General features: G+C 36.7%; 1 protein-coding gene across 14 annotated transcripts in view; it reads left to right on the plus strand.

The window, feature by feature from the left end:
• ATXN2 (ataxin 2) overlaps window positions 1-15,029 on the plus strand; it is a 145,112-nt gene that overhangs the window by 86,911 nt on the left and 43,172 nt on the right. For 12 of the 14 annotated variants that reach the window (XM_057746834.1, XM_057746825.1, XM_057746823.1 and 9 more), the window contains 4 exons: window positions 6,846-7,147; window positions 8,182-8,245; window positions 8,862-9,014; window positions 9,381-9,447. In XM_057746834.1, coding sequence (XP_057602817.1) covers window positions 6,846-7,147; window positions 8,182-8,245; window positions 8,862-9,014; window positions 9,381-9,447 — 586 coding nt within the window. The remainder of the gene's footprint in view (window positions 1-6,845; window positions 7,148-8,181; window positions 8,246-8,861; window positions 9,015-9,380; window positions 9,448-15,029) is intronic. The other 2 variants (XM_057746826.1, XM_057746829.1) reach the window with 1 other exon arrangement.

Below are 15,029 nucleotides of genomic sequence, written 5' to 3' on the forward strand. Positions count from 1 at the left end.
CCTAGGAAGCCCAGTATACAGTGTTTGTGTGGACATAGACATATGTTTTCATTTCTCTTGGGTATATACCTAAGAGTGAAATATCTGGTTTGCCTGGTAACTCTATGCTCAACATTTTGAGGAAAACTTCTAGACTCTTTGCCAAAGCAGCTGCACTATTTTACATTCCCACCAGCAGTGTATGAGGGTTTCTGTTTCTCCACATCCTATGAACACTTGTTACTGTTTGCTTTTTTGATTATAGTCTTCCTTGTGGTGTCTCAGGCTTTGACTTGCATGTCTCTGATGGCTGATGATGTTGAGTGTCTTTTTATATGTTGTTTGTCCATTTGTATGTCTTTGGAGAAATGTTTATTCAGATCTTTGCCCGTTTTAAAAATTGAGTTGTCTTTTGGTTGAGTTACGAGTTCTCTCTATATTCTGTGTACGTCTTGCATCAAATATGTGGTTTCAATTTTTTCTTCCCATTCTGTGGGTTTTCTGTTCACTTTCTTGATGTTGACCCCTGAAGCACAAAATTTTTAAATTTTGAAGTCCAATTTATCTATTTTTTCTTCTGTTCATTGTGCTTTTGGTGTCATATCTAAGAAACCATTGCCTAATCTATAGTCATAAAGATTTACTCTTATTTTCTTCTAAGATTTTCAATTAGGGCTGTGGTCCATTTTCAGTAATTTTTTTTTTTTTCTTAATTTAAGGGTAGTTGATTTACAATGTTGTGTTAGTTTCAGGTATAGCAAAGTGATTTAGTTGTGTGTGTGTGTGTTATTTTTCAGATTCTTTTCCATTATAGATTATTACAAGATATTGAATATAGTTCCCTGTGCTCTACAGTAGGTCCATGTTGTTTTTCTATTTTATATATAGTAGTTTGTATCTATTAATCCCAAACTCATAGTATATTCCTCCCCCTCCTTCCCCTTTGGTAACTATAAGTTTGTTTTCTGTGTTTGAGTCTATTTCTGTGTTGTAAATATGTTCATTTCTATCATTTTCTTAGATTCCACATATAAGTGATGTCATATGTTTGTTTTTCTCTGTCTGACTGCCCTTAGTATAATGATCTCTGGGTCCATCCATGTTGCTGCAAATGGCATTATTTCATTCTTTTTTATGGCTGAGTGTGTGTATGCGTACATATGTACACACACACATCACATCTTCTTTATCCACTTATCTGTTGATGTACATTTAGGTTGCTTCCATGTTGCGGCTGTTGTAAATAGTGCTGCTATGAACATTGGGGTGCACACATCTTTTTGAATTACAGTTTTCTCTGGATATATGCCCAGGAGTGGTATTGTTGGATCATATGGAAACTCTATTTTTAGTTTTCTAAAGAACCTCCATACTGTTGTCTGTAGTGGCTGCATCAATTTATATTTTGAGTAATTTTGAAAATATAGTGATAGGTAGGGTTTCAAATGCAGTCTTTTGAGTTATGGATATCACTTGTCCCAGCACCATCTTTTGAAAAGACATTGAATTGAATTGAACTGACTTTGCACCTTTGTTGAAAATAATTTGACCACAGATGTGGGAGTTTATTACTGGACTCAGTTTTCCTGCATAGGTCTGTATATGTCTATCCTTTTTTGCCAATACCACACTGTCTTGATTGGTGTTAGTATATTTTTAAAAGATTATAATTTATTCACTTAATAGATAACATTTTGGCCCTCATATTATCAGTTCACAACTTTCTGTAAACCTTCTTTAATACTTGACTCTTAAATTCTGGGTAGTTGCAGCATTAGGATTCTCTTTGGGACTTCTCTCAATATTTTGGGGGACCTGAAAATTCAAATGTATTATTAAGTCTCTTACAAATAGCTTTCTTGTCTGTAAGTGAATACTAGAAAGCAAAGAAATGGTTTTAAAAGAATGTTTGAGGATGAGCTTTATAATTATCTTCAGGTAAAAGAATGTTCCTGGTTTATATTTATTATTTTGTAAGTACCAGACACTTCTCAAAGAGCTTATGTAATAAATCCTTTATTGTCCTAACATCCCTTTGAAGCAGGTTCTCTTACTATCTCCGGTGTGTATATTAGGAAACTGAGGCAAGGACTAGTTAAATAATTTGCCCAGAGTCACATGGCTAGTAAAAGATAGGCCTAACCATCTGTGTGTTTCATCCTCAAGCAGTGTTTTGGCAGTAGCTAATGCATAGTATGTACTGCAGTGTTCAATAAATGAATCATCAAAGCCACCCTCATGATGTGCACATGGCCTTGAACTGTGATGGTTCACAAAAATCTCTGGTCTTTCACTCAGAAAAAAATAGGAGTACCCTGTAGTTTTGGGGTCCCCCTGCCCAGAATGCCATCAGGAGGCTCTAATATAGCTATGTGCAGGGTGCTAATAGCTTTATTTGTGTAAGAGTTGCTAGTAATTTAATCTGATACAGGTTAATGTTATGGATTTTGGAGGTAAGTAAATGATCTAGGTTTAGATCTTGCCCTCTGTACAACATTGAGGCATGTTATCTACATCCCCCAAGCCAAAATGGGATAATTGTAGAACCTACTTCATAGTGTTCTTGTGAGAATTAATGAGATACTGCCTATAAAGTCTTTAATGTAGTTCTTGACACATAGTATATACTCAATAAATATTAACTTTTATTACCAAAATATAGTTGAACTAAAGTTGTACCTGCAATCACAGGTTTCTTTTCTCTGAGTCTATACATAGAAATTTTAGTTTTCCCAAAAAATGTCCATTCTACCGAAAGCAATCTATGGATTCGATGCTATCCTGTCAAAATTCTAATGGCTTTTTTCACAGAAATAATGCAAATAATCCTAAAATTTGTATGGAACCACAAAAGACCCTGAGTAGCCAAAGTAATCTTGGGTAAGAACAAAGCTGGAGGTATGGTGCTCTCTGATTTTAAACTGTATTACAAAGATATAGTAATCTAAACAGCATGATATTGGCATAAAAAGAGAAACAGGTCAATCAAACAATAGAGACACCAGAAATAAACCCATGCATATATGGCCAGTTAATTTATGACAGAGGAGCCAAGAATATACTGTGGGGAAGGACATTCTCTTTAATAAATGGTGTTGGGAAAACTGAACAGCCACATTCAAAAGAATGAAACTGTTCCACTGTCTTATACCATACACAGAAAATAACTCAAAATGGATTAAAAATGTGAAAGTAAGATTTGAAACCATAAAATTCCTAGAAGAAAACATAGGTAATAAACTCCTTGATGTTGGCCTTGGCAATGATTTTCTGATTTGACAATAGAAACAACAAAAGCAAAAATAAACAGCTGGGACTACGTAAGATTAAAAAGCTTCTGTACAGCAAAAGAAACCATCAACAAAAAGTGAACTAGCAAATGGGGGAAGTATTTATGAGTCATATATCTTATAAGGGGTTAATATCCAAAATATATAAAGGACTCATACAACTTAAATAGTAAAAATACAGTCTAATTTAAAAATTAGCACAGGATCTAAATAGACATTTTTCCAAAGAAGATATAAAGATGGCCAACAGGTCCATGAAAAGGTCCTCACTAATTATTAAGGAAATGTAAATTATTATTAAGGAAATGTAATTACTAAGGAAATGTAAATCAAAACCACAGTGAGGTGGGAAGTTGTATAACAAAGGGAGTTCAACTTGAGGATGGAAGATGCCTTAGAGGACTGGGACAGGGAGGGTGGGGGGGACTCGAGGAGGGGGGGAGTCAAGGGAGGGAGGGAATACGGGGATATGTGTATAAAAACAGATGATTGAACTTGGTGTACCCCCCCCCCAAAAAAAAAAAAAAAACCACAGTGAAGTATCTCACACCTGTTATAATGGCTATTCTAAAAAAAAGAAAAAGAAATAACAAGTGCTGGCCAGGATGTGGAGAAAAGGGAGCCTCTGTGCACTTTTGGTGGATAAATTGGTGCAGCCACTATGGAAAATAGTATAAAGGTTCCTCAAAAAATTAAAAATAGAACTGTCATATGATCCAGCAGTTCCACTGGCTGTTTATCCAAAGGAAACGAAAAACACTAACTCGCAAAATATCTGCATATATATGCACCCCACAATGGAATTACTATTCAGCCATAAAAAAGAAGGAAATCTTGCTATTTTGACAGCATGGATGGCCCTTGAGGGCATTATGCTAAGTGAAATAAGTCAGAGAAGTTCAAGTAGCATGCAATCTCACTTATGTGTGGAATCTTGAAGAAAAAAAAAAAAAAACAACCCAAACTCATCAATACTGATTGGTGGTTGCCAGAGGCAGTGGGTGCACTAAAATGAGTGAAGGTGGTCAAAAGGTACAAACTTCCAGTTATAAAATAAAAAGTCATGTGGAAGTAATGTACGGCATGGTGACTGTAGTCAGTAATCCTGTATTATATTTGAAAGTTGCTAAGAGAGTAGGTTTGCACAGTTCCTGCCATAAGAAAAAAATTTCTGGGGCTTCCCTGGTGGCACAGTGGTTAAGAATCCACCTGCCACACAGATGTAGAGAACAAACATATGGACACCAAGTGGGGAAAGTGGGGAGGGTTGGGGTGGGAATGAATTGGGAGATTGGGATACCAAATTGTACACTCTAAACATATGCAGTTTATTGTAAAAAATTTTTTAAAAATTAAAAAAAAATAAAAAGAATCCGCCTGCCAATGCAGGGGACACAGGTTCAAACCCTGGGCTGGGAAGATCCTGGATGCCGTGGAGCAACTAAGCCCAGGTGCCACAACTACTGAGCCCACATGCTGCAACTGTTGAAGCCCATATGCCTAGAGCCCATGCCCTGCAACAAGAGAAGCCGCTGAACTGAGAAGCCCGCACACGAAAACGAAGAATAGCCCCTGCTCTGAACAACTAGAGAAAGCCCATGGGCAGCAACAAAGACCTAACACAACCAAAGAAAAAAAAAATTGTAACTGTGTGGTAATACCTGTTAACTACACATTGTGATCATTTTGCAATACATACGTATGTTGAATCACCATGTTGTATACCTGAAACTAATATAGTGTTGTATGTGAATTATTTCTCAATAAAAGGAAACAGGGTGGTTCAATTTTGAAAAAATAGAAAGGAGAAGAATAATCCCAGTTTTCTTTTATGTTTCATATACTGCAGATAGGAAGTACAGCAGAGTGTTCAAAAGCATGAATTGTGCCTTATTTTCCTCATTTATAAGATTGTACTAACAGTACATACATCAGATAGGGCTGTTACAATCACTGAGTGAATGAGTTTGTAAATAGTTTAGAACAGTGTCCATCCCAGTACTATAGGCATGTTTGCCATTGTGTGAATAACAACATCAAAAGCCTTATTTTTACCTTGCTCAAAGACCCTTGTGACAAATACTTGAAGTTTTATGCAGTACACAGTTGGCCCATTACGCATATAGCCTCTACTAAACATTAAGTACCTATATTGTGACTTAAATTCCCACTGTGTCCAAATAAATGTTGCCATCACCTTCTGCCCTCAACTACTTGGAGACTCTCTAACTATATTGATGATGCAATGAAGCTTGAGAAGCCCCTGAGATGTGTGGTGCTGCTTGCCAGGATATCAAGGGCCCCAGTAGTGAGACTTTGACGTTAGCCTGCCTTTCCTGAGGCTGAGGATCTAGTTTGTCTGTCTCCACTCTTGCAGCCCCTTCTGCTTTACAATTGCTCTTTAGCTTATTCTCACTGCCTAGGGTCGTTGTTTGGATTTATTCTCGTTTGCACCATGGCTCCTTCTACTTGCTGCCCTTTTCCTTCTCTTTTTTGGTGTCATTTCTTTCAGCTATTCCTGTTCTCTTCTGTGGAGGAGGGCATCTTAAATCATCATCAGACAGTAGTAGCATTGATTGCTTCTGCTCTGCAAACTCAAAAACCCCATCCTTATTTTACTAACGTGTTTGTCTTCTGCTCCTCTTGTTGGTGCTTCTGTGTTGTGGTTTCTTTTACTTTATGGGTTATAAGGTCTAACTGACCTACATGTCTAGTCAAGTCTGCTGAATCCACCTACTTCAGACTTTCCAACTCACCACTTCTCAAGGTCAAGCCCAGGTCTTCGTCCAGCCTCCGTAATGGTCTCTACACCCTTACTTGGCTTCCTCCAGTTTATTTTCCCCAAAGCTGCTGTGCTCATCCTTGTGAACTAAATCTTCTCAGCCTGTACCTGCTTAAACTTCTTCAGTGACTTCTCGTTATCCTGAGAATTGAAAGCTAGGGCTCTTAACATACTTTCAAGTTCCTTTATCATCTTGTTCTTCTTGGGTAAATTTGTCGTTTCTTGACTCATGTTGTGCCCACCGTTACTTTTCTGTCTCACAGTGGGGCCATCTTCTCCCTTTCTTTTGGGTCGTTAAACATGCTGTTTATTTTGCTTAGACTATTATTCCCTTTTCCAAACTACCCGCCCCCCCAAAACCCCAAACATCTCCCATACTTTAGAGTAGGTGACATTTCCATTAAGAAAGCTTCTCTTTCTGTGAGTTGCTTTTTCCTATGGGATCCTATAGCATTTACCCCAGTTTGTTGTTAAGTCTCTAATCTCAACCAGATGGAAAGCTTTGGGAGGATAGAAACTATTTCGTATTTCCATTCCCAGCACACACAATTTCTGACACATGGTATGCACTCAGTAAATATTTAACTTCTCAGGCTAGGACATTTGAGTGCTTAGACGACTGCAGTTATGTTGTATAGACATCTTGTTGTTGCCTTATAATGAAAACATTACTCGTAAAGAAAAAAGCCTTATTCAGTGTATTTCATGCTTACAAATATTAGTTTGTGCTCACGGGAAAAATTGATTACTAGAGTTATTTAAAATGTTTAAGTATAATTATTTCCTTTATTTAGTTACAGCCAAGTTCTACTTCTGAATCTATGGATCAGCTGCTAAACAAAAATAGAGAGGGAGAAAAATCAAGAGATTTGATCAAAGACAAAATTGAACCAAATGCTAAGGATTCTTTCATTGAAAATAGCAGCAACTGCACCAGTGGCAGCAGCAAGCCAAGCAGCCCCAGCATTTCCCCTTCAATCCTCAGCAACACGGAGCACAAGAGGGGACCTGAGGTCACATCCCAAGGGGTGCAGACTTCCAGTCCAGGATGTAAACAAGAGAAAGATGATAAAGAGGAGAAGAAAGACGCAGCTGAGTGAGTAAACCTGGAATTTAGCACACTCTGTTACTTAACTTTTCCTTAAGGTGCCCAGAGCCTTCCAATTTAAGAATCCATCTAGACTGCTTTATAAGTAGCCCTCAACTTACAAACAACTGATCTAAATAAATGACATCTTAAGTCAGTTAGGTCACTGCACCCTGTACTCTTCTTCCTTCCTCCACTGTTTTCCCACCCTATGTAAAAGAAAAAAAAAAAACAAACATGCATAAAATAAGAATGGCTTATGTATAAATGTACAGAGAGTTGAAAAATTATTGGCTTTGAGACTGATATCCACTGTGCTAGTCAGTACCCACCTCCTGGCTGTGCTGCTAGGACTAAGAACTGCCACTGCCAAGAAGAGAGAGAAGTATCTAGTGCCCCTACTTGGAATTCAGCGTGTTCTCCGTTAAAAAATGTTTTAATTAATAGTGAGATTTGTTAAGATAGATTTAATTGTGCACATCTAATATATTATCAATTAACTGGGCTTTTGTGGGCTAGTCTTGGAACCTAACCACACCACCATTAATTTATTTGTTCTGGCTTCCATACAACCCAGTTACAGCTGAACTTTTGGAGTGCAGCTTGTTGATAAGTCAGGGAGCACTTGTTCTTTATTTGAGGCAAAATTTTTTATTAGCGTCATGATTTTTCCCAAGGTATTTCATATAGGAAATACTTCGTCACTTAAAAAAATACTGCATGCTAGAGAATTTGTATATTAAGGATTGCATCTAAGGATATTTTATAAGGGGCTACTATCTTTTCAGTTTTTGTTGATTGCTTTTGAGAGAAGCATTGTATATTACAGTTTTTTAAAAAATTCTTTTTTGGCTAGCAAGTATCAAATTAAAGAGTGGGTTAGGGTTAGTTTTAATGAAGAGAACTAGTGATCTTCTAGTGAGAATTGTTTAAATGTTTAGCAATTTTTAAAAAACTGTCAAGTATAAAAGACTTTACAGTAGCATAAGTTCCATGCAGATTTCACTGGCCTTTATTTTTTTTCTTTTTTTTCTTTTGTCTAGGCAAGTGAGGAAATCAACGTTGAATCCCAATGCAAAGGAGTTCAACCCTCGTTCCTTTTCTCAGGTAAGTTTCTCTCTCTCTTTTTTTAAAGTAATCTATAATCTAGTCCCTTAAAAAAGAAAAAAGATTATTAGTAGTGATATTCCTTTTCCCATACCTGCCATCTAAATTCAGTTATAGTGTGCTAAAACAGCTTTATGTTCTTTTTTCTTATATGGTCATTAATAAATATTTTTGTGCCATAGGGGAAAAAATCCTAGTTTTGTCATCAGTTAGATGTGGTCTGGGGCAAATTTCTGAATCTTTCTGACTCAGAATTTTAAGATGATTGGCTAACTAGGCTCTCAGGTTCATATATATACTATTATTATTCTGCTGACTTTATAAAATGATGTATTTATTTTTTAATTTTTAAAAACACTTTATCTAGTTCCTTAAAAATCACCACTGCTATTTTTAATAGCATTGTTGGTTAATTGTTAACATTTACTTTAACTTTGTACCAAGTATTTTTTCTCTTTTATTTGAAACGTGGAAAGTTATTTTCTGAGAGGTATTTTCATTAAGAGGTACTACTAATTAACAGTGAGTAAAACTGAGAAAGATGGGGAAAATCCGTCCTCAAATTGCAGTAATAGTTAGCTTTTCACCTTAAGATAGTTGATTTTTGTTTTTGTAGCCAAAGCCTTCTACCACCCCAACTTCACCTCGTCCTCAAGCACAACCTAGCCCATCTATGGTGGGTCATCAGCAGCCAACTCCAGTTTATACTCAACCTGTTTGTTTTGCACCAAATATGATGTATCCAGTCCCAGTGAGCCCAGGCGTGCAAGTAAGTCAAAGAACTTGGTGTTCATTTACCCTCTCTAAGTTGTTTGCATTTGACACCAAACACTCTGTAGGTATGCAGTGACTTGAGGCAGTGATGATATAACAGAGGTATTTAAAAAGTCAAGGCATGCAGTGTGGTGTGTTGTTAGTATAAGGGCCTAAATCTGAGAGTGTTTTCTGGTAAGGAAGATGAATTAGATTTACTGTAGTTTGGGGTTTGTCCTTTTTGCTGTGAGTGTGATTTTATTTTTTAATGACTCAGAGCTAGTTCTCTAGTAGTATATGCAACTAAGAGAGAGTCGTAAAATACATTCTTAATATCTTGAAAGCCTAATCTTCAGTTTTTGGTTTTTTTTATTCCCTTAAGCCTTTGTATCCTATACCTATGACGCCCATGCCAGTCAATCAAGCCAAGACATATAGAGCAGGTAAAGGTGAGAATAATCCTGCCTGTATTTGCTTGTAGTCTGCATGCTGCATGAATTAAATAACTCAGTTTATAATGAATAAATATCTGTGGTTCAGTTTTGACTTTTAATGAAACTGTTCATTGACTTTTGATGCTCAACATTAAGTCAGGTATTTAGATGCATTTTTATGAATGAAAATGGGAGGAGAAATACTCATGAGTCGTGAATTTCAGGATCTTCTTTACAAAAAATAATTGAATTTTGAAGTTTTCAATGTTAAATTTGAAAAGAGGGTTTGCTAAATTAATTAACTAGTTGCTGATGTTTTTATTTTATATAATATATAATTTTTTCCCCAAAATTTAAAATTTCTTTTTGAGCAGAGATAGCTTAATTCAGAAACCATCAAAATGGTTTAGAGGAATGTTTCCTCATCTTTAAAATGAGAGTGTTGTATAATCTAGTATTCTGTGTTTGTGTAGAAGAGTCTTCATAGAAAAAGACACATTTATCTTAAAAGGAAATCTCTTAATGTTAAAAAAAGCTAAAGCGTTCCCCTTTTTGCCATTTAGGTAATAGAGAGCAATTATTTGCGATCATTTTATTAAGAATAGAAAGTAGAATGGTTTATATGATAAAGTCATTTCCCAGTGCCCAATAATTACCCCATCACAGATTTCATTTCTTTTTTTTCTTTTCCATTATAGTTTATTACAAGATATTGACTATAGTTCCCTGTGCTATACAGTAGGACATTGTTGTTTATATATTTTATATATAGTAGTTTCTATCTGCCAGTCCCAAACTCCTGATTTATTCCCCAACCATACTCCAGCCTCTTTGCCCTTTGTAACCATAAGTTTGTTTTCTATGTCTGTGAGTCTGTTGTTTTGTAAATAAGTCCATTTTTGTCATATGTTAGAGTCATATATGTGATATATGATATTTGTCTTTGTCTGACTTCACTATTAGTATGATAATCTCTAGGTTTATCCATGTTGCTGCAAATGGCATTATTTCATTCTTTTTTATGGCAGAGTAGTATTCCATTGTATATATACCACATCTTCTTTATCCATTTATCTGTTGATGGACATTTAAATTTAAGTTGCTTCTGGGACTTCCATGGTAGTCCAGTGGCTAAGACTCTGCACTTCCAATGCAGGGGGTACAGGTTTCAGTCCCTGGGCAGGGAACTAAGATCTAGAAAGCCATGCAGTGCAGCCAGGAAAAAAAAAAAAAAAGATATTCTTATCTTTCCCTTAGAACTCTGGAACCTATTGGAAGAACTCTACCTCACATCATTTAAAGTTATCTAGTTATAGGGTTAATCTTATTCTGAGGACCTGCCATTTCATGTCTACATACTTTGTGTGTATCATCTTTAAAAGTATGGACGTTTTTATTAGGTAGCTAGAGTGCTATTATCATACTTTATAAAAATAAATAGTAATTCCTTTTTAATCATCTAATAACCATCATAATCAGATTACCCTGATTGAGCCAAGAATATATTTTTACAGTTGGTTTGTTTGGAATAAGGATCAAAATAAGATCTTTACATTATTATATTTGTTACATGTCTTTGTAGTTCCCCTGCTGTTGCTTTGTGGCAGAAACCAATTATTATGCAGCATGTCCTATATTCTAGGTTTGTCTCTTTACTTATTGTGATGTCAGTGATTGTATTCAGGTTTAACTTTTTTACAGGAAGAGATAAGAATATTTGATAGATATTTGTGAGTGCTCTATATTGGGTCATTCAAGAGGTGTACAATATCTGGGTCCTACTTTGAGTTATGATAAGATTTCTTAAAGGCTTGGGTGGTGATAGCCTGATCCTCCCCTCTCCAACATAAAGTTTTCTGCTAGTCTTTCATCTAATTCATTGATAAATTCCTAGCATTTCTTCTCCATTTATTAGCTAGAATCATTCTGTAAAGGACAGTTCTTTTTAACAAGGGCTCTTTGGGTATCCTAAAATAGTTTGTACGGGAAAGTTATGAATACATGGATTTTCATATAATTTCATATATTCATTGTATTTCAGTCATTTTATTTTTTGCTGCTCCCATTGTCCCATCTTCTTTTTTTTTTTCTTTAAATGTGTTTATTTATTTATTGGCTGCCTTGGGTCTTTGTTGCTGTGTGCAGGCTTTTCTGTAGTTGCGGCAGGTGGGGGCTACTCTTTGTTGTGGTGCGGTGGCTGCTCTTGTTGCAGAGCACAGGCTCTAGGCACGCAGGCTTCAGTAGTTGCAGCTCACAGGCTCAGTAGTTGTGGCTCACAGGCTTAGTTGCTGTGCAGCATGTGGAATCTTCCCAAACCAGTGATTGAACCCGTGTCCCCTGCATTGGCAGGCGGATTCTTAACCACTGCGCCACCAGGGAAGTCCCCATTGTCCCATCTTTAATCAGTGGTAATCCCTTCAAATTGGCTTCTATATCGTTTTGGTACTACTCATTTGTCTCTGACAAATCACATGTCTCAGGCTAATCTTCTAACTCTATACCTGGGTCAGTAATCCTCCAAGCAACCCTCATTCTCTTTGCTGGGAAATAGTATTTAGAAACCATTTTCTGGTCGTTGGATATGCTCATTGCTACTGAGTTAATAATATCTGTCTTTTTAGCAAATTACCACAAAGCTTAGCTGCCTAAAACAACAAACATATTTTATTTCACATAGTTTATGAGGGTCAGGAATCCAGGAGCTACTTAACTGGGTGGTTCTGCCTTAGAATCTATTAAGGAGTTGTAGACAAGATGTTGGCTAGAGCAGCAGTTATGTGAACTGGGGCTGGTGGATCTGCTTCCAGATTCAGAGCTGTTGGCAGGATAGTTCTGGTCGTAACATGGCAGCTGGCTTCTCCCACAATAAGTATTCAGAGAGAAACCGACCTAAGTGGAAGCTACAGTTTGTTATACAATCTGACCTTGGAAATGACGTATCTTCTGTCATTTGCTATAGATCAAGCAGAGCAAATCTGTTGCATGTGGGAGCGGACTGTGTAAGGGTGTGAATACCAGGAGGCAGGATCATTGGGGGCCATTTTAGAGGCTGGCTTATTTACATTTTCCTATAATGTGTATAAGGTGTTCTCAAAATATTTGCTGTCTGTTGGACTACAGAATAAAATTTAAGATTTATTTAGTATTTATTTCGCTAAGAATTCTTTAAGAAGTGCCAGTTTTCAGAGTCAGGGGTTGCTACCCTTTTTACTTCCAAAATACCGTTTTCTTTCTTTCTTTCTTTTTTAAATTAATTAATTTATTTATTGGCTGTTTTGGGTCTTTGTTGCTGCACACAGGCTTTTTCTAGTTGTGGTGAGTGGGGGCTACTCTTTGTTGTGGTGTGTGGGCTCCTCACTGCTGTGGCTTCTCTTGTTTCAGAGCATGGGCTCTAGGCATGTGAGCTTCAGTAGTTGCAGCACATGGGCTCAATAGTTGTGGCGCATGGGCTTAGTTGTTCCACGGCATGTGGGATCTCCCTGGACCAGGGATTGAACCTGTGCCCCCTGCATTGGCAAGCGGATTCTTAACCACTGCACCACCTACGAAGCCCCCAAAATACTGTTTTCTATAGTCACTGAGTTATATCAACAGTTTGGTACATAGGTAGGGTAATCTGATTGGAGTTTGTTATCATTTGTAAGGATAGTTTTTTTATTAATTTTATTTTTGTGTGTGTGAAATATTTTCAAAGTAGAAATTACATAAAAAGGTTATTCAGGGAAGTCTTGCTTTCATCCCAGTCTCTTCATTTGTATTTTCCCTCATCATTTCCACCCTAGTGTGTGGATTGTCCCTTCCATCATCAGCAGGTGATTATTTAAAGTTTTCTGCTTATCCTTATACTGTCTACTTTTGCAAGTATACATTTGTTTCTCTGCAAGTATACATTCTGTTTTTAAAAACGGCTCTATTTAGGTACATAGTTGACTTTCGAGCAGCTTGGGGCTTAGGGGCTCTGACCGTCTGCGCAGTCAAAAACTGAATATAATTTATAGTCAGTCCTCCATGTTCGCAGTTCCAAATCACCCAGAGTTTAGTTTGTTTAGTGCTGTAGTACTTGCTGATGCAAAAAATCTGCACAAAAGTGGACCCCTGCAGTTCAAATTTGTATTGTTCAAGGGACAACTATAATTTGAATGCCATAAAATTCATCCCTTTGAAGTATACAGTTCAGTGGGTTTTAAGATATTCTTGGAGTTGTCCAATCATCACCACAGTGCATTTTAAAACATTTTTATCATTCCGGAAAGAAACCCCATACCCTTTAGTAATTACTCCTCTCCCACCCCGTGCACATGCACACTCATACCCTAGACATGCTAATCTAGTTTCTTTTCTCTATAGATTTGCCTATTCTGGATATTTCATATGAATGAAATCATATTTTATGTAGTCTTTTGTGACTGGCTTCTTTCACTTAGTGTAATGTTTTCAAGGTTCATCCATGTCGGAGCATCTATCGGTACTTCATTACTTTTTCTCATTTTATTTTATTTTATTTTTTTTTTTTGCTCACCGGCTTAGTTGCTCCGCAGCATGTGGGATCTTCCTGGAGCAGGGATCGAACCCAGTGTCCTCTGCATTGGCAGGTGAATTCTTAACAACTGCGCCACCTAGGAAGCCCCACTTCATTACTTTTTATGGATGAATAATATTCCATTGTATAGAGACCACATTTTCTTTATCCATTCATCAGTTGATGCTTCTTTGGGTTGTTCCTACTTTTTGACTACTGTGAGTAATGCTGAATGTTAGTTTTTGTGTGGACTTACGTTTGCATTTCTCTTGGAGTGGAATTACCGTGTTTTCCAAAGTGGTTGCACCATTTTTTATTTCTACCAGTAGTGTCCGAGGGTCCCAATTTCTCCACATCCTCACTGACACTTGCTATTATTGTCTGTTACAATGCTAGTGGTTAGAAAATTGTATTTCATTATGGTTAGAAAATAGTATTTCATTATGGTTTTGATTTATATTTCCTTAGTGACTGATGATGTTGAGCATCTTTTTGTGTGTTCATTGACCATTGCATATCTTTCTAGAGAAATGTTTATTCAGATATTTTACGTAGTTTTTAATTATTTGTCTCTTAATCACTGAGCTGTAAGAGTTCTTTACATATTCTGTATACAGATCTTTCATCAGATACAGGATTTACAGATATCTTCTCCATTTTATGGGTTGGCTTTTTCTTGCTTGATGGTGTTCTTTGCAGCACAGAAGTTTTTAATTTTGATGGAACTTCGATTTATTTGTATTTTTGTTGTCGGTTTTGCTTTTGGTGTCATACTAAGAAACCATTTCCTGGCTCAGTGTCACAAAGGTTTACTGTGATTTCTTCTAAGAGTCTTATAGTTCACCTCTAACATTTAGGTTGGTGATACATTCTGAGGTAGTTTTTGTGTGTAGTGTGAGGATAGGGTCCACATTCATTCTTTTGCGTTTGGATATCCAGTTATCCCAGCACCATTGGTTGAAAGGACTCTTCTTTCCTCATTAAATTGTCATGGCATCCTGGTTGACATTTATTTTTTCTTCCCTCATACACAAAATGAACCACACTATATGTACTGTTCTGCACCCTTGAGTTTTTT

This window comes from Hippopotamus amphibius, chromosome 8, assembly GCF_030028045.1.
Source record: "Hippopotamus amphibius kiboko isolate mHipAmp2 chromosome 8, mHipAmp2.hap2, whole genome shotgun sequence".
Taxonomy (NCBI): domain Eukaryota; kingdom Metazoa; phylum Chordata; class Mammalia; order Artiodactyla; family Hippopotamidae; genus Hippopotamus; species Hippopotamus amphibius.